The sequence below is a fragment of the Lithobates pipiens genome, unplaced genomic scaffold (assembly GCF_037356315.1).
Source record: "Lithobates pipiens isolate NorthernLeopardFrog02 unplaced genomic scaffold, aLitPip1_a1.2 Scaffold_10, whole genome shotgun sequence".
Classification (NCBI taxonomy): Eukaryota; Metazoa; Chordata; class Amphibia; order Anura; family Ranidae; genus Lithobates; species Lithobates pipiens.
The window spans coordinates 230,104,929-230,125,924 of NW_027507686.1; the positions used below are offsets into that span (position 1 = coordinate 230,104,929).

At 43.6% G+C, this 20,996-nt stretch overlaps 1 protein-coding gene across 1 annotated transcript in view; it reads right to left on the minus strand.

Annotated features, from left to right (window-relative positions):
• Positions 1–20,996, minus strand: part of LOC143940898 (catalase) — a 45,690-nt gene that overhangs the window by 16,918 nt on the left and 7,776 nt on the right. The window contains exons 2-6 of the mRNA XM_077462715.1: positions 14,108–14,279; positions 8,656–8,766; positions 8,443–8,573; positions 4,992–5,096; positions 358–483 (exon numbers count right to left, since the gene is read on the minus strand). Coding sequence (XP_077318841.1) covers positions 358–483; positions 4,992–5,096; positions 8,443–8,573; positions 8,656–8,766; positions 14,108–14,279 — 645 coding nt within the window. The remainder of the gene's footprint in view (positions 1–357; positions 484–4,991; positions 5,097–8,442; positions 8,574–8,655; positions 8,767–14,107; positions 14,280–20,996) is intronic.

Below are 20,996 nucleotides of genomic sequence, written 5' to 3' on the forward strand. Positions count from 1 at the left end.
TAGGGCGGCCCATAAAAGTGAAGGGGCCTCTGTAGGACATGCAAAATTGCAGGTCAAAAGTCACTCCTTGCTGCTACGTGATAAAGCGAATCGGGCCTAATAGGCAGTTACATTTTATATTTTGTGCAATTACATCAACCCCTTTTAGGATACAACGGACATAAGCCAACTAAGCAGTTGCTATTTCATCAGACCTTGAGAACTGCTGTATGTAGATCCGGTATTACTTATACATACTGGAAACAATCCAGCTTGACGTATGAATAGCCTACATCCCAACCAATAATAGTGTATGGGGTTCCAGATTCAGAATAATGTACCGATATCTGTGCCACAGCTGGTACGAGCAATCCTTACCTTGAAGTGGAACTTGCAGTAGATAGGTTCATCCTTGGCATTAACCAATTTGAAAGTGTGTGAGCCATAACCATTCATGTGCCTGTGGCCATCTGGGATACCACGGTCTGAAAACAGGAAGGAGACCTAAAAAATAAAGGAGTGAAGGACCAAAACGTTAGCCCCAAATCTTCCATTTTACAGAGAAACAAAAAATTGGGATAATTTTAACTTCTTCTCGTTTTTTTTTTTTGTTTTGTTTATAATAAAAAAATAAAAATAAAAGATTAAAAAATAAAATATTTACAGTTAAAAATTCCAACTCCAGGAAAAGGGTGGTGCAGAGGATGGCAGATGGTGTTACTCTCCATTGTAATGTACAAACTGCGGCTGTGGGGCATCCCAGAGGCTACGGGCAAAGATTTAGCAGCTACAGCGAGTGCCATCTTCCAGCAGGTTTTGGGACTCCCTACAGACCACCGTAGAATTGGACAGATCCCATAGAGCCCTAGGCCCTAAAACTACAGACCCCACCAGGCCCCAGGATGTAGTATGCCAACTGCACCACTACCCCCAGAAAGATACTACGCAAGGCCTGGGAGAGCGGTGAAGTGGAATTTCATGGAGCAGACATCAAGCTCCTCCTGGAGCTATCCAGGGCTACACTCCAACGCAGGGCCCGCTTGTGTCTCTCCTAGACCTAGCATGGAAACAAGGCTGCACATACCGATGGGCCTATCTGCTGACAGTTACCTCTGGGAGGTAATGTGAGGCATTGTTACAGTTACTGCTAAGTGTTTTTTTTTTTTCCTCAAGGCATGTTGATCTCCCACATGCTATTGCATATTTTCCTACATGTTGACTCATATGTATTAGATAAAATCGGTTTTACGATTTTCATTGGGTAGGAATAGCCGGAACTTTATTTCCGGTCGTGTCGCATCTATACAAATCCCCACATAGGGCAGCGATCAATTCCAGTATTCTACAAGTGAGCATATTAGCAACAATTTACTACTTCATCTCCACCCCCCCCCCCCCCCCCCAATCTTGTCTTCTCATCCTGTTTCTATCTTTTACCCTCCTTTCTCTGCTAGTCTTGCCCCCCCCCCACCTTCTCCCTTCCTCCTCCCACCCAACCCCATTATGAAGGTTATTAATGCAATCTCGCTTAACACCAAAAGGACCTAACGTCCCAGAGAAAAGACGAATGCCATTATAGGACTTGCATCGCCTCAAAGAGGTTGTAGCCTTCATACACGAGACCCATTTTAGGGACGACAAATTGCCCATCCCTAAGAATAATGCCTTCCCGATAGCTTATCACTTGACCAACTTGGCAGCGAGAACACAGGGGTGTCTATACTCATCTCCAGTAAGATGCCGTGGACCTGCCTGGACACTGCTCTAGAACCCATAGGTTGTTTTTTGTTTTTAAAATGCATGACTGGCGGTGTCGAGGCGACCTTGACGAATCCTTATTTCCCTAACAGTAACCAAGATAGCTTCCTAGGGAAGGTGCTTGAGAGCCTAATGGATTTCTCCAAAGGACAGCTGATTTTAGGAGGTGACCTTAACATCCCCTTGATCCCTTCTGAAGACACCTCTTTGGGACTCTCTTCCGTTCCTCTTGGCTCCCACAAACCCTATATAAAGCCCAACTAGTAGACGTATGGTGTATCCTTCACCCTACCGAAAGGGACTATACTTTTTACTCTAACTCACAAGGTATACTCATGCATTGACTACTTCTTGGTAACACACATGGTGCAAGCCTCTGAAGTAGGCTCCACTATGTGGTCTGACCACGCTCCAGTAACCCTTCACAGATACCCTCACATCAAAGACCAAATGCTGGAGGCTGGAATGAAGCCTCCAACAAGATAAAAGAGGTACTTGGGGGATTTTACCAGGGAACTGAAATTCTACTTCCACACTAACGAAACGACAGACTGCGATCTCATTATTGTTTGGGAAGCACACAAAGCAGTCATTCGTGGTGTGCTTATTAAAGATGGCCCGAGCCTCAAGAAACATTCCAAACAGTTAAATTCACTATTAGAAGACCTACAAAGTCTACAAGTCGCCAAGAACAGACACCATCTCCTACCTTAGAGACTGAACGTCTCACCCGACATACACCAACGAGTGACTTGTTGCAATTCAAAGCCAAAGCTTTGACTTGCAACAAATGTGGCAAAATGCTGGCTAGATCTCTTTGAGAAAAGAGACTGGTGACATATATACTACCCCCCCCCCCCCCCCCATCAGGGACCAAAGTTACTAAACCACATGACATTGCCTGTGAATTTCAGACATTCTATGTCTCCTTGTAGAACCTCGATAAGACACCCTGACCGCAGAAAAATTCAGATTCCTACTTTGCTTCCTCTCATATGCCCCAACTGCCAACTCCAGCACCGGAGGTTCTAAAATACCCTATTATGATAGAAGAACTTCAAGGAGCAATAGGAGAAACTAAACTTGGGAAGGCATCTGAACGCATCTGGGCCACCACCCACTACTACAAAACCCTCAAACCTTCTCTTGGCCCCTTTATGGTTAAACAGTTTAAAACAGTTGCCCACATAGCAGTGATCCCGAAGGAGGGAAAAGACCCAAATTCATGTGGGAATTATTGAGCAAAGGGATCGGCCTATATATATCGACCTTAAATTATTTACCAAGATACTAGCAACTAGAATCCAGCAAAACCTGCCACATTTAATTCAATTCAATTTAGATCAAGTAGGGTTTGTACCTACCCGGGAAGCTAGAGACAACACCAAGGTTCTTAACCTGCTCCAAGCATGGACACAGAGAAGGCCTTTGACAGGGTGAACTGGGACTTCATGCTCAGTCCTGCAGTACATAGGGTTCGGCACCAACATGCATCAGTGTATCTCGATCTACTCACACCCTACAGCCCTAGTCCGAGCCAAGGGGTTCCTGTCCGAACCCTTTCAAATTATTAATGGGACATGACAGGGCTGCCCACTAGGGCTGAAACAACTAATCGATTAATCGACAACTAATCGATTATGAAATTAATCGATTATTATTTTCATAATCGAGTAATCGGCCACTAACATAATGGGGTTAAAAAAAAAAAAAAAAAAAAAAAAAAAAAAAATTAGCCCTTTATAGTACAAAAAGAGCAAATGGCTACTGTAAATATTACTTTCACTGTCTCATATTAAAAAATAAACCCCTTACAGTAGTAATTTGTTCTTTTTGTACTGATTTTAGTTTTTTTAACCCCATTATGTTACTAAACATCTCAGGCCTGGGTCACACCTGTGTTTTTGGTGCTTTTTGCAGAAACACACTACAGTTCATTTACATGGTTTCCTATGGGACACGTTCACATCCATGATTTTTTTCAGCTGCTTGCAAAAGCAGCTGTATTTGGAAAAGACAAGTACTTTTTTTTTTTTTTTTTTTTTAACACAAAACAGTGCCATTTTGTTTTTTTGGTTCAATATACCTCAATGGAGAAGCTGCAGAAAAGCATGGAATAATACGTTTTTGCGGCAATTTGTGTTTTTGAATATACCCAACAACAAATTGGCCAAAAAAAATTTAAAAATACAAATCGCAGCAAAATTACCTTTTTCTTCCTTTTATTAAGGTTATTAACCGATTAATCGAAACAATAATCGGCCAACTAATCGATTATGAAAATAATAGTTAGTTGCAGCCCTACTGCCCACTGTCACCCCTCTTCGCCCTGTCACTGGAACCTTTTTTGTGCACCATACGTAGGAACCCAGATATACAGTAAATAGCATAAAAGTTGGAAGCACCCAACATAAGGTCTTGGCATATGCCGATGACATGTTTTCCCTTCATGAACCCTGCGATATCCCTCCCGAATCTCTTTAAAGAATTCGAGAGATATGGAGCTCTCTCCAATCTTAAAATGAACTTTCTAAAATCAGAAGCTATAGGAATCAATTTCCCACAGCCACTTCTTTTACAACTCCAGATGAACTTCAAACTAAAAATGGAACAACTCGGCACTCACATATTTAGGCAAAGTCACCACCCACCCCCACATATCTAAGGAGTTCGTATTAAAATTTCCCTCCACTACTGACGAGAGTCCAAACACTCCTAGACAAATGTAATACGGGGCCTTCACTCGTGGTTTGGTCGTTGCAATATTCTCAATTTTTTTGGCATTACCATGCATGCACAAAACAGCATCACTTTAAGGATAATTCTTGCAGTAACCAATTCCTTTAAGACTGAAGGGCACACCCAGGATCTCTGTAGAACCTTGATGGGCAGTAAATGGTAGCTTTCCACAGCAAGATTCAGCAATCAACGTAACAAAACACATCTCAAAACCATTAACAGGTACAGCACTGAAATCACACACCTAATGCTGATGGTGCACTTGGGAGGAGATCCAGCTGGTGTAATATGAAAGAACACCCAGGTTCCCCATTATGCTATCAGCGTGGCAGTTCTTAAGACTTAGGATGTGCTCTGCCTGGGGCAGCATTGCTGACTCTAAAAAAGATCATGTCAGGTGAGTTATCTTTAAGTAAATAGAAGCACTGTTCTCAAACTTGCTACAGGCCAGAATGTCTGTATTGTATTAAAAAGCAGAAGACAGTATATTACAGGTACACAATATGGCAATTTACCTGGTGGAGAGACTCTGGGCGCAGGGCCCAAAAATCCCAGACCATATCTGGATCCTTCATGTGGGTCTGGGGGTTCCTCTTCTGAGAGTGGATGAATGACGGGAACTAGAAATACAGTTACACATTAATAAAACATCCACCATATGTCATTTTTAATACAAAATCACAAGTATCACCTGAGCTCAGTCAACTCACTGGGTATATGTAAGGGTTTACAACCACCTTTAAAGTGAACCTATTATTCCTAGACTGTGGAGATAAAATATTCTATCTGAAAAATATCAGTGCCCTTCCCGCTATGTGAGGGTGCCTAGGCACTAGTTTGCCTCCAGCCATATAGGTGTATGCAGTGGTGGCTGGTGCTCAAAATTTTTGGGGGGTGCAAACTCAAGAATAAAAATAAAAACAAACAACCCCCCACATCAATTACAGCCTCACTGTGCCCCAGCAAATGCAGCCACTGTGAATATTTGCTTTTCTAAACACACTTGGGTGGGCTACGAGCGCAATGCTCTGCGCTCCAAATCTACCTTTTTTTAAGCCGATTGGAGCCCTAGGCTCTAAATAGGTGCTTCAGAGAAAAAAAACAAAAAAAAAATTAAAACCACACCCCAGCCGCTGTAATTCAGGCACCCAGCATCCAAAAAGGGTCCGGACGCCTGAATAGGGGGGGGGGGGAGGGGGGGGGAGACTGACTAAGACACTGCATCTGACTGCTATTGTCATGAGATTTGTCGTGAGCTTTGGGGATGTCACCATTGTACTGCTCACAGTCCTCCTTGCTGGAGATAAACATAATGGAAGCAAAATCCTGCCTCTACCAAGCTGGCCCCCTCCACAAAGGGACACAGTGCAGAATGAAGTGATAAATCAGCGATAGGGCATGGTCAGCTGCATGAGATTAGTCCTTTTTTGTACTCCGCTTCCAGGGGTTTTGTTTTTTTGCAAAAAAAAAAAAAAAAATGGTGCCAAACATACAGGGCTGAAATATATCAGTTTTAAGGCGTATATCTTTTAACAAGTTTGTCAGTAAAGAGAGCAAAGTACCATTGGAAGAAAGATGCATGATGGAACAATTATTGCAGTAACTCTGTGGCATTAAGATAGGCTGACAAGATGAAATGTTCTTCCACCAGAGGGGGGGGGGGGGGGAACTGAATTAAATTTTTGCATCTGGCAAAAGAAACATCCCTTCCCGTCCCGCAATAACATGAGATCCTTGGATTACGCAATGCAATTTAAAATGACTGCCAAGTGCAGAGAAGTTGGCCAATAGTTGGAAAAACAACACCATGGTGTCATGTGAAGAGGTCACATAAACAAGTTCTAAAAAGGACAAAAAGAACAGGAACCTCTATCCCTCCACAATGGTCATCACCCTCTTATTGCACAAATCTCAGGATAACCAAACCCTGCATCCGTGCTACACCGTACTTGGGTTACATTCCAAACGCTATTACCACATATACAACCCACAGAAGGTACACCGGTGGGGCTAAACAATAGACCTGGCTGTGCTCCGCTGACCAGGATGTGCTCACTTTCTGTACAAAGAAGTTAAACTAAAACCTAGACTATGAAAAAACTGATTACTTGGCAATGAGGGAGGGGGGGGGGGGGGGGAGGTGTTAAAAATCACATGGGAGAAAAAAATAAAAAAAAAAATAAAAAAAAAAAACCACACACACACACACACACACCTCCCTTCTCTACTTTCCTTATACAAAAACAGATTACACAAAGTTCGGAATGCCATAAACTGCTGATGGAAAGTAGCTCAAATTAGCAATTAGTAGTGCTTGGTCTACAGTATGCGCATAGTGCCATACCAGTTGTGTTATTTTTTGCTGTTTGTATATTACTGGGGAAAATGCACTTCACTTCCTGTCCCAGAGATGCAACAGGAAGTTAGAGGCAGCCTCAGAAAGTGAGGGGAAGCGCTAGGGCCCGATTCACACTTCAGCTCAAAAACCTGCTTTTACAAGCGTTTGAGCTTTTTTGTTTTCCCCTCTGCCTCTAAACTCCCCTCCATGTTAGCTTATGTGTCCACTATAGGAATTTACAGTATATTAGAGGCAGGAAAACACAGACACACACACACACACACGTCTAGATCATGGTAAACATATGTAGGCACTTTTAGCACTTGAGCATTTTTCCCCATTTTAATGGCCAGATCTATTTAATAGTCTAGCCAATGAGATGAATAAATGGCCAGAGCTTGATGCTTGTGAAAAACTCCAATTACAGTTTTTGTCGCTGCTTTTTTCCTGCCAAGAGAAAAGCATTTAGAAGAGCCCCAATGTGCATGAAGCCTAAGGCTACTGTCACATTGGGGGGGGGGGGGGGGGGGGGGGGGGGCGCGCATTAGCAGTAAAGCGCTGCTAAATTTTTTACAGTTGTCCCTGGAAGAGGTGTTGCCATTGGAAGACATACCTTACATCTTGACATCTGTAAAATGTTAGATTTCCCCTCACTTTCTTAGTGACCATGATCAAAAAGGTGCATCTCCCCTAATGGAGGCAGACTGCAAAAAAAACAAAAAACAAAAAACTACCTTGACAGAGGGTCCAATCCGAGATGTGGCTGATTGATCTCCCATCTGATGATGCCGGCACAGCTCTGTAGCCAATGCTACTTGACAAGGCCAGCATTATGACCCCCATGATCTATTTAGCAGTCTGCAAGAGTTCTATGCTTTCTACTTGCCATCATTGTAAAAGGACATTTACCCCATTGCCCTCTGATGAATTTGTTTTAGTAAGGGTTTCCCAAGACCTGAAAGATAATTTAGGAGTTTCTCTGAAGTATGAATGTTGAGGAGAAAAAAAAAAAAAGTGGTATAACCCTTTCCAACCATTTCCTAGACATGCACTCTAAAGCCACAGAATGCATTACTGGTGTTGAGGTTCATGGAAGGTGGACACCAGGCAAATATAAAAGTCCGCTTTAACCTTGTTTGTTTTTGGTTTTTTTTGGTTAATTGTTAAAATCAAGCACATAGGGAAGGTTTGCAGTGAGAACATTGGACGTACAAGTTTAAAGATGCCCATATGTGGGTCAGTTTTCTGCTAAGCTGGTGGGTTGAGCATAGAATACAAAGTCACATGAGGTGGCAGCCCTAACAGTGGGGAGACTACCCCACTGTCAGAATACACATCAGAACCACAGCCTGCAGCACTGATCGAGTGGATATATACAGACAGGGCAGCTGCACAGAGGTCGAGCAGCAGCTTGACCTCAGTTTATCTACAGTGGCCATACATGAATTTAAATTTGGCTGGTCCCTTCTGAACTGGCCAAATTTCGATCAATGCATGGCCAGCTTAAGTGAGGCATAAAACGGCAATACCTGAGGTTCTGCTATAAAGGTACATTAGGAAGCCTATTAGAGCACATAGTATGGGGCCAACCAACATTTAATAAAGACATAACACTGAAGATAACTCACCAACATGGCATCACGGACAAAGAAAATGGGGGTGTTATTGCCAGTCAGATCCCAGTTCCCATCCTCTGTGTAAAACTTCAATGCAAATCCTCGTGGATCACGCACAGTGTCAGCGGAGCCCGACTCTCCAGCTGCAGAGAGGAGACCACAGGGAGGTCAACTCTACAGAATATTCAGCACACCTTACAGACCAGAGATGAGGAAGAGTCTTACCAACGGTGGAGAATCGCGCAGCAATCGGAGTTCTCTTCCCAATGTACTCAAACACTTTAGCCTTGGAATACCTTGTGATGTCATGGGTCACCTCAAAATAGCCAAAGGCCCCTGAAAAACAGTTATAGATATTATGGTGACCCATAAAAATGTATCATATTCATTATATATATCTATATATGTGAACAAGGTCATCTCTAGCTGACCGAGTAATTAACAGGTATACAGATAAGAACTTTCATGATCTGCATACTTTGTCAGTATGACAGCCAGACATTTAGCATTTTCAAAAAAGTCATGAATATCAGCCTTTACATTTTTAAAGCAACATTACTTTTTACATTTGTATAGCAACAATTTACATAGCACTGTACATCAAAGAGCTTACAGTTCGAGTTCCCCATTTCACATACATTCTAGGGCCAATTTACACAAAAGCCAATTAACCAACCAGCAGGTCTTTGGGATGTGGAAGGTAACCCACTTAAGCACAGGGAGAACCGAGGACTCTAGGGCTGCAACACATGAGTGCCAGTCACCAAGCCACTGTACTGCTCATTTTAAAATGATGCAATTAAAAATTATGGAGCATCAAACAGTATGCCAATAAGCAAGAACACTGGTAAAAAAATTAAAATAAAAAATAGGATTTTTTATACCAGCTAACCTGTAAAATACTTTTCTTGGAGTACATCATGGGACACAGGGCCTTAAGTAATTACTTAATGGGTTATAGGCCACCTTCAGGTGATGGACACTAGTATACCCAATCCAAGAAGTCATAGCTGGAACAACAAGGGAGGATTTATGACTCCTTTCACACCACACTGCCCATTGCGTCGGCGGTAAAACGCCGCTATTTTTAGCGTCATTTTACCGCCGGATTTGCGGCGCATTTTGGGCGCTTTTACCCCCCGCTAGCGGCCGCGAAAGGGTTAAAACCGCCGGCAATATGCCGCAATAGCGGCGTTTTGCCGGCGGTATTACAGCGCTGCCCCATTGAATGGGGAGCAGCGGCGGAGGAGCGGTAAACACACCGCTCCTTCACCGCTCCAAAGAAGCTGCTAGCAGGACTTCTCCCTGACGTCCTGCCAGCGCACCGCTGTAGTGTGAAAGCCCTCGGGCTTTCACACTACATACAATGGTGCAGCTTCTTTAGGGCGGATTGCAGGCGCTATTTCTAACGCTATAGCGCCTGCAAAACACCTTGTGTGAAAGGTGTCTTACAGGCAATTACTTAATGGGACATTCCATAGAAATGCTACTTGAGGGGAGGGACACAACCCGAGGGTACCCCCAAACTTGAGAATCTATATTGCTGCCTGCAGCACACTGCGCCCGAAGGTGATATCCTCATACCTCCTTACATCCAGCTAACAACATTTTGTGAATGTATGCACTGAAGACCAAGTTGCGACCTTACAGATCTGAGCCATGGAGCCCTGATGATGCACTGCCCAAAAAGCACTAACCGACCTAGTAGAGTGCTCCTTAACTTGCAAAGGGGAATCTTACCCCTTAAATCATAAAAGTTTGAATTATCACTTGCCGAATGCACTTAGCAACAATGGATTTCGACGCTGCCTGTCCTTTTAGGACCCTCTGGCAGAATAAATAAGAAATCAGTCTTACAAATCTGAGCAGTTGCCTTTAAATATATTTTCACTGCTCTCACCACACATCAAGACAATGTAGTGATTTTACTTCCCTGGAACATGGACAAAAAAAAAAAAAAAAAAAAAGGCAGGACAATATCTTGGTTCAGATGAAAACCTGAAAATCACTTTTGGCAAAAAGCCTGGATGAGGGCGTAACACCACTCTGTCCTCATGGAAAAAAAAAAAAAAAAATATATATATATATATAAAAAAGGCAGCCAATTCCGAAACCCTCCTTGCTGAGGATATAGCAACCAAAAATACCAACTTCCTTGTCAAAAGACTAAGCAAATATGTTGTATCAGTTAAAATGGTCGTTTTTGTAACACAGACAAAACTAAAGTTCAAGTCCCAAGGGTTCAAGGGAGGTTTGATGGGCGGATTAACCTCGGACGAAAGAATGAGTAGCAAGTGGTCTTTGAAATAAGACAAATAAAGCTGAGCATTTGCCTTTAATAGTACTCAAGGCCAATTTAATTTCTACCCCTAATTGTAGAAAGGCAAGAATTCTGCCTAGGATATATATCTTTGAGGGTACCAACCCTTGGATTCACACCAGGAAACCTAAGCCCTCCAGACCCTAATATATAGTTCTGGAAGCTGGCTTCCTTGTATTTATCAGGGTAGTGATAACTGACCCGGAAAGCTCACGTTTATTCAGAATGTGGGTTTCAATGGGTAAGCCGTTAAATTTAGAGACGTAAGGAAGGATGGAATATCAGTCCCGGTGAGAGCAGATCTGGCCGTAGTGGGAGGGACCATGGGCCCTCCACTGCCATCTTTACAATTTCTGCATCCCATGACCTTCTGGGCCATGCTGGTGCCACCAGAGTTACTGGCTTTCTTTCCAGCTTGATCCTGCAAAGAAGTCAAGGCAGCAACTGAATGGGGGAGGGGCACAAAAAAAAAAAAAAAAAAAAAAAAAAATCTGTGAGAACTGATCCCATAGGGTCACCAAGACATCCGTTCTGCATGCGAATGGATCCCTTGTTCTGGCCACAAAGTTGACCAAATTCATGTTGAACCTAGAAGCTAAACGATCTATGTCCGGAGTCCCCCATCTTTGGTAAACAGCTCGAAATATGTCAGGGTGAAGAGATCATTCCCCTGGGAATAACTGCTGGCGACTCAAGTAGTCCGCCTGCCAAATCCTCTACTCCCAGAATGAAGACTGCCGATAGGCACGGAACATTCCTTTCTGCCCAAGTTAGAATATGGTTCAACTCTCTCTGCTTTGAGAGACTTCTGGTGCCCCATTGGTGATCGATATAGACCACAGCTGTGGCATTGTCGTATTGAATACTGACTCTAGAATCTGACGGCGGAAGGCCATCACCACTGCCTAGAGGCAGAAGCCCCTGGCGCAGGGGAAAGTGTTTAAAATGAAGGGCGTTTATTTTTTTCTTTTGACTGGTAAACGAGTACTTTTCCCACTAGAAATTGTTTGGATATTTTTGTGCAAGTCTTCTCCAAATAGTCTCTCCCTATGAAAAGGGTACCCAGTTAGGAAGTTTTTACAAGGTGCTTCAGCTGACCAATTTAACCACAGGATTCTACGCATATGCACAAGCATGGAGACGAGTGAGGGGAAGATGGCCCCCCCACCTGTCTCCAAGTCTTTGCCCATAGCGGGACATTTTTATTTTATTTTTTCCAAATGACAATTTTTTTTTTAAATTGCATTTTAGTGTAAATATGAGGAGATCTGAGGGCTTTCACACTACAGCGGTGCGCTGGCAGGACGTCAGGGAGAAGTCCTGCCAGCAGCTTCTTTGGAGCGGTGAAGGAACGGTGTGTTTACCGCTCCTCCACATTGAAATCAATGGGGCAGCGCTGTAATAGTGCCGGCAAAACGCCGCTATTGCGGCATATTGCTGGCGGGTTTAACCCTTTCTCGCCCGCTAGCGGGGGTAAAAGCTCCCCGCTAGCGGCCGAAATGCACCGCAAATCCGGCGGTAAAACGCCGCTAAAAATAGCGGCGTTTTACCGCCGACGCTATGGGCGGTGTGGTGTGAAAGGGGTCTTAGTGTATTTGTCTATAGTATCTGGAAGCACCCCAAGTAAGCATTGTTTTGGGTCTAATGTGACCGGAGAGCCCATGTGATCGTGCAGAAAGGTTCTAACTTGCGCCCACAGGCCTTGTATTTTAGGACATGACCATTCCACCCCTTTTCTATTCTTTGAAAAGTTCCCGCATCCAGCAGCATGCGCAATCAGTAAAACAATCAGCAATAGCAGCAGGACCTCCATGTGCGTGGTGGGGGGGGGGGGGGGGGGGGTAAAGCGCTGATGTCCCATCGGGGGGGGGGGGGGGAGAATTTTTTTTTTGCAGATTTCCTTTTACCTTGAAAAATCTCCCTCCACACACTGCTGCAAACACACACAGACTGAGCTTTACAGTGAAGACAACAGAGTAAGGTATGTGCATAGACTCCCTCTAGTGGAGAATTAAGGCATGACAACATTTTTTTCCCTAATGGAAGAATACCTAGGTGTTTTTAATACCCAAGTTTCTTCCCTTAGCTTATCCCAGCCACAGGATTTGCTGAATTAACAGACAATCCAACCTTCACCCATCACAACGGGCTGCGTTTAGCAAACCTTCAAGGTCCCTAAAACGGGGTTCCAACTCCCTTGGAACTGTAAAAGCACACCACCAGGAAAGCTAGGTAATGTAACAAGACCAAAACCCTGGGATCCTGGGGTTCAGCCCTTCAAAGAGAGGCGTTACAAGCAAAACCTTGTGCTTCAGATACGAGGCCCCAGGTACCATCCTTTTAGGCCTTAGTGGCACTTTGGATGGATCTGGTCTTTATAAAGGCTATTTAAATCCAACATGGATCCCTCCTGGAGCTCCTCAGAGCACACCTTCCCTCGTGACCAACACCTTAGACACTGGCGAAAAAAAACGGATGTGCTCCTGGAAGGAGGAGGAGTTATATAGGAAGTGAAATTCTTGGATTGGGTATACCAGTGTCCATCACCTGAAGGTGGCCTATAACCCATTAAGTAATTACTTAAGGCGCTGTGTCTCATGATGTACGATAAAGAAATGTAGGTTGTGGAAGAAAAATAAAAAATAAAAAAAAACGGAGCATCCAAACCTAACCCTCAAACTCCAGGCAGATAATGTTCCCATAGGAACTGAGAGCTTCCAGTAGATCAAAGTACTATCCACTACTCACTGCTGCAGGTTCCCAAAATATCTGCTTGCTCATTTGACATTCAAAAAGCTGTATGTCGCCAAGCAATTGTCTAGTGAGCAAGCAGATGACCCAGCACTTGCTGTAAAGCTCACAAAGATGTCAAAAGGCACAGTTATGTAGTGTGTCGGGTGTGATTCACAAGAGTTTCTGAAGGCCCTATAATTACCTGTGCAGTCCCATCTAAAACCTACTCTTTATGTTATGACAAACCTACTCAAGTGCGGATTCCCCCGATAAGCCTTTACCTCCCATAAGTCTATTTAGAAAAACTGCACTGCTGTTGGTAATAATCAGGAGTGATGTATAGATGTACTCTTACCAAGAACACATCGCCACCGCTACAAAATTCACAACATTTCAGAGAAAATCTCAAACCTATTGGTAGCGCATAAGAGGTCAACGGGATTTGTTAGTAGGAACATGGTCATAAATGCAGGAAAAAAAATGTCGGAGGAACTTTGGTGCCGAATGAACACGGAGGCTGCTTATACAAGCAAAGAGTCCATACAGGCATCCTCATTACCATCCAGCCAAGACAAAATCTTCATGGGAAGAGGACCGTGGTGTTGAGATAGCATATACACCTACCTGCTCCTTTAGCATGCACCACCCTTTCAGGGATCCTCTCCCGGTCAAAGTGTGCCATCTCATCTGTAAACACCACATCCTGCACCAGTAGGGGCCCTCGAGGTCCAACAGTCAGAAGGTTCAATTTATCAGACACGGGATTACCACCACCAGTTGTGAGGACGTCGGGTTTCTAGGAGAAGAAGATCAATAGAGTTTATTAGAAAATTGCAGAAGCAGTTGTGAACTCATTGTAAGGTTCGCCAGGGGCAAAGTGACAGGTTGCCTTAATAGCCATTCCCCCTCTTCTGCCGATACTCAACTTGCATGTGACCTACCCATCTCCAACAATACCCTGCTCGGCACCAGAGTGGGCCATTTGCAGGTGTAAATAAATAAAAATAAAAAAGGAGGGGCAAGAACTTTTAAATGAGAAAACTAAAAAGGAGAAGCACAAGTAGTTGGATATCATTGGGTGCCATCAAGAGAACCTGTGACAGATTCAATTTAAACATTTAAAGAGGAAGGCTGTTGAGTGGTTCACCGCCTTTGGCTGGTCAACCTTTACAGAAGAACTGAGGTTGGGTGAAATCTGAGCAAATCAGCTTTGCCAAGACAGATTGGCTGTTGAAGAACCTGCTGCCATAGACTATTAGAGAACTGAACGGGGATCCAAGGAACCTCCTTTTGCAACTAGTTTGTCTTTGATTTTCTGACAACAGCCAACTCCAGAGATCGCCATTCTTAGTGGCCGGTATAAGTGTAGGTATTTCATTGACCAGCCACAGCAACCAAATGATACCAACACGCCTTCCGCAGTCTGTATATAATTTTTAAGTTTCGATGGCAAGGGGCCAAAATGGAAAGGAGTAAAAATTTAGAAGTCCATAAGGCCAATATTTTAGCCAACACTTCATGCGAATGCATTAGGAGTTTTCCTATGGACCGTAATATACAATGCACAAAAAAGGTTAAACGCTAGCTTTAAAACTTTCCATTGGCTACATGTTCGTGAGATTTTTCCAGCACAGTTATACAAAAAATTTAATTTCAAAACCACCAGCAGGTTAATGCCAAGTCCTCTACAAACATTACATAGACACTACCATTGCAAATTTTGATAAGAGGTCTGGACAACATTCAATGCCGAAACGCTGCCAACGTGACCACCAGGCGTTTCACAAGTTAGCGATAACACTTGCCCCTGGCAATACATGGATCTTCACAGTGCCAAATCAAACTGCTGAACGCAGACTATTGAACAAAATCAAGGTCTCATCACTTGCAAAAACAGATATCTGCAACAAGGGTTATTGACATATCAGGAACTGACATCACAAGTAATCTTTGATCCTACAGCCCATGTCGAGACTGAAGTATGGACTGTCAGTATACTGTAATAATGGAACTAGAATTTCAGAGGTTACTACCGTGTTTCCCCAAAAATAAGCCCAGGTCTTATATTCATTTTGGCAACCAAAAACACACTAGGGCTTATTTTCGGGGGAATGTCTTATTTACGGTATGTACAATGATCTTAAAGTGGTCGTAACCCAAAAACCCCACACCTTTTCCTTTAAAGCATGATAGATTGCATAGTGCTTCTGTTGTGTCATTTATCCATCTCCTGTGTCCCTCGTCTTCTCCCCCTCAGGTCAGGAGTCAGTATTTTGACATAAAAAGCATCTTAAAATCCATCCTTATAGAATTATGCAATTCTTTTTCTAGGAATTGTGGCGGTGTGGGATGCAGTGCGTCTCCCTTTGTGATTGTTTTGTGTGGGAAATACCTTTGTTGCAGCTCCCCTGGGTGTCACGTGGTCTGCCTGGTCTCCTCGCTGGCGTCTGCCTACTCCATGCACTGAGGAAGGGGAGCCATGGGCATCAGGCGGGAGGAGAGGGGAACTGATGTCCTGCTGGCATCGGCTGGCTCCGTGCACCGAGGGCATCGGGTGGGAGGAGCCTGCTGGCGTCGGCCTGCTCCAGCGCTGGGGAGGAGGGGGGTGCCGCGGGCATCAGCCAGGAGAGGAGAAGACCTCCGATGAGTCTGTAGATAGAGTGTTTTGTACGGTGCAGTTACAAAAAGGGATACACGCACACCTTATGGCTGTGTAATCATTCTGCATGGTGGAATAAAAAAAATAAAAAAATAAAAAATAAAATATGTTTATTTTCAGGGTAGGGCTTATATTGCAGCCCTCCCCAAGAATCATGCTAGGTCTTATTTTCGGGGAAACACGGTAGGTGAAAAGTGAAGATGTTTTTCTGGTGAGACTGAAGATAAAGATCTGTTAGTCACAAAAAGATGGTCTGATGCTGCCTGGAAGATTGGTTAAAATGCCCATACCGACCAGCTTCCCCCCTTCCACTCGTATACGTCACTAGAGTGCAGAAAACTAAAATTTGATTTGTTGCCAAAGAAAACTGGAAGAGTCCCTCCTTCAGAAATATTCTGTCAATGGTGGCTAGGGGTTGCTTAAGCAATGAGTAACTTCTGCCCCTTAGATAAGTTACCACTGACACCACTGATCTTTTTAGCTATCTGTAAGGGGGTAATTCTTCCCAACGACCATCATACTAAACTATCAGAAGTTGCAGATAGTAATTTTTTTAGCAGAGGTTCTCTGAGAGCGGAAAGTTATTTCAAGGATTCCTCCATGTTGAGAAAGGCTGGGCTATGTCAACTATCACAAATAGTCTTTATTTCTCCAATCTACAGATGCCAGACTAGGATAGTGGATAGAAGATTCAAAGGTCGATCTTCAACAACGCCCCCCCCCCCCCCCCCCAACACACCCCAATCCCATCGTTCATTACTAGGTTCCAAATTTTCCCAGGAAAAGTCCATAAGGTCAGGATATTTCCTGGAAAAAAAAAACCCAACTATACACAAGACACTATGTCATACATTGTCCCTTCTATTTCTGTATATGGATGACGGCACTGTAATTATTCTAATAAAAAAATAAATACATAACAAACAAAAACACAAACACCCAGGTACCTTTTTCCTACATCTGTCTCATAGTGACAGCATGAAAAGCATCAGCAATACAGAATTTATTGATAGTTTTTTATTTTTTATGATGTGGGTTTAGTGACACTTTAAAGTGGTTGTTAAGCCACCTCTAACATCTTTATACTATCCGCGCTGTCCCCTAATCCTGTGTGTCCGATTTATAAAAGAAAGGCAGATTATACCTCATTTCAGAGCACCGCTCGGCACTCACGTGACCGGCCGCCTGACAGCTGTAGTGGGCGGGGCCAAAATTCCCCCGCTGATGTTAGTCGGGAGGAGAGGTCACAAGAGCGGCACTCTGAAATGAGGTATATACATTGCATTATTTTTTTTTTTTTTTAATTACACACGGGGGGGTGCTCAGTATTAGGAGACAGTGCTGATAGTATGTAGATGTTTTTCCATCAGCAGGAGGGGGTGGGCACTGTCACTAGCTGACAGGTAGGTAGGGGAGGGGGGGATGACAGGAGAGCTGCAGATGGTGGAGGCATGTAAACTGACCAGTGTCAGGGCTCAGCAGCCATAATAAACCGTATCAGTTTAGATGGGGGGGGGGGGGGGGGAGGATTAGTTGGCAGCCAGGTATTTCAGGTGATACAGAGGGCAAAATTACACAGCACAAGCTGTAAAAAAAAAATAAAAATAAAAAAAAGAAGGGGGACAGGATCCTTTTTTTTGCGAGGTAATAAATGCTTTAAAGCTTCACCAGTAATCACAATTTTGCACCCCCACCCCAAAAAAATCTATGGAATTCAAGGCTGTCCCGACCACCGTAGCTGTAGATTCTGCTTACCAGATGGCAAGCATAAAAGGCGATTGGCTATAGCCCAGCTGAGGCCTTTAGCTTGCAGATCTAGGCTGGGCTAGGTATATCTTCATATTACCTAGGATTGGAAATTGTGCAACATTGTACATATTACCTGGGATTGTTTCACACCCAACCACTGGAGGTGCGGTGCATGTTAGAGCAGAGGTCTCCAAACTTTCTAAACAAAGGGCCCATTTACCATGCTTCAGAATTTAGAGAGTTGGCCTGTGTGAGCAGAAAATGTCTTTGCGTTACTGTCCCATTGTTGGCACAAATGGGGGGGGGGGGGGGGGGGGTATGGTGCCATTGGTGCCAGTGAGCAGGGGGGGTGAAGAGAGGGAATGGTGCCTCACCGTCGGTGACCAACGGGAAGTAAAGAATGGCGCCAGTGGGGGGTATATGTCCCACCATTGGCACCAGTGGGGGGCGGTGGGGATGTGCTCCACCATTGGCACCAGTGAAGGGGGAGGGCGGATGGCGAGTGCCCCACCATTGGCAGCTGGAATTATTTCTCCAGTGTTGGTTTCAATGAGAAGAATAGTGCTTCATATCAGTGACAGAAATAGTGCCCCATGGGCTGGATAAGGCTATGCAAAGGGCAACATTCAGCCCGCAGTTTGGAGCCCCACTGTGTTACAGCATTCATATTTTGCGGTGTTCGCATATGTACTGGAAAGTACCACAGGAGCCCTTTGACAGCGGACCGTGCTGCAATGCATGATAGGGTGTTATGGTGCTGAGCAGTAGACTTCATCGTCAAGGTGTTGGGCTGCGTTCAGGTGGCATAGCACTATCGCAAGTAGCATATATGTTGCGGTAACATACAAGGGAAAATTCACATTGACACAACGTAATAATGTGAACAAGGTCTAACAGCATAAAAAGCAGAGAGAAAGGGGGGGAAAATAAATAAATAAATAAAACACAAATCGCCGCAGTTCAAAATGTAAGAAGAACAGATAAGTAATTTACACAATATAGCCATAATCTGGTATATTTAAGACGGTCACACGACCTGAACAATCGAATCCGTTCAAGATTTGAAACCAAAGTATCTTAAACTCAAAAATATGTCTATTGGTACATGATTCACATACATCTCATATTAGAAATCACACATACAATAGGAGATATCTACATTTCTTTATCTTCATATACCATATAATCAGAGATATCTTCTTACTAGATTAGTGAATTCACCAAACAGCAATCCATCCTCATAACAAAACAACAACCTTTGTCCTCTATATTCAGATTAAAGGTTACTAGATCTGCATGTTTTTTTTACCTTTACTGCTGAATAGGTTCGTGATGTGGTCGTATTACAAAACAACCAGGTGAAAATAATAATAATAAAAATTATATATATAAAAAATATTTTATACAATTTTTAACAGCAACTAGTGCATTAATCTGCCTCTTGCAATCCCCTGTACAGTAGAGCTTAGACTGAGAAAGAAGCAGCATACAATGCCTTGAGAAAGTATACATTCCCCTTAAAATTTTCCACATTTTGTCATGTTACAACCAAAAACAATTATATTTTGTTGGGATTTTATGTTATAGACCAAAGTGGCACATAATTGTGAAGTGGAAGAAAAATGATAAAATGGTTTTCATTTTTTTTTTTAAATGTGTGAAAAGTGTGGCGTGCATTTGTATTTAGCCCCCTTTACTCCAATATCCTCCACTAAAATAGTGGAACCAATTGCCTTCAGAGGTCACCCAATTACTAAATAGAGTCCACCTGTGTAATTTAATCTCAATATAAATACAGCTGTTCTGTAAGGCCCCTTTCACACTGGGGTGTTTTTCAGGTACTACAGCGCTAAAAATAGCGCCTGTGTAGTACCTGAAAAAAATAAATAAAATCTTGCCCCTTTCACTCCAGTGTGAAGGCCGGAGGGCTTTCACACTGGTGCGGTGCGCTAGCAGGACTGTGAAAAAAGTCCTGCTAGCCGCATCTTTGGAGCGGTGTATTCACCGCTCCTACCCATTGAAATCAATGGGGCAGCGCAGCTATACCGCCGGCAAAGCGCCGCTGCAGCAGTGCTTTGCGGGGAGGTTTTAACCCTTTTTCTGCCGCTAGCGGGCGTTAAAACCACCCCGCTAGTGGCCGCATACCGCTGCTAAAATGACGGTAAAGCGGCACTAAAAATAGCGCCGCTTTACCGCTGATGCCGCTCCTGCCCCAGTGTGACAGGGGCCTTAGAGAACCTTAGTGAACAAACAGCATCATGAGGGCCAAGGAACACAGGTCAGGAATAAAGTTGGAGATGTTTAACCAATTCCGCCCCGGAAGGATTTACCCTCCTAATGACCAAGCCATTGTTTGCGATACGGCACTGCGTCACTGACAATTGCGCAGTCATGCGACGCTGTACACGAGCAAAATTTATGTCCTTCCTTTTGTTCCCACAAATGGTGCTTTTTGGTGGTATTTGATCACCTCTGCAGTTTTTATTTTTTGCTCCATTTAAAAAAAGTAATAAATATTTTGCTATAATAAAGATCCAAAAAAATAAACAAAAAGGTCTTCATCAGTTTAGGCCAATATGTATTCTACCTATTTTTGGTAAAAAATAGCGACTGATTACTGTATAAATGACACTGGCAGGGAAGGGGTTAACACTAGGGGATGATCAATGGGTTAAGTGTTCTGAGGGGGGGGGGGGGGGTGTGGACTGACTGGGAGTAGAGAGATCGCTGTTCCTGATCACTAGGTACAGCAGATCTCTCTAACCAATCAGAATGGATTTGTTTACATTGACAAATCCCCATTCTGGTTCTCTGGAGCGATTGTGGGTGGCCGGTGGACATCACAGCCACACGCATCGGCTCCAGAATTACAATGCGCCAGCTATTGCTCTTGAAGTGGCTGACATACACCTACGGCGATTCGCACGGTCGTGCCAAACTGCCACAGCATATTGATGGCGGATGGTCGGCAAGCAATTAAAGCAGGGTTAGGTTATAAAAAAAAAAAAAAAAAAAAAAAAAGTATCACAACCTTTGAACATCTCAAGGAGCTCTGTTCAATCCATCATTTGAAAATGGAAAGAGAATGGCACAGCTGCAAACCTA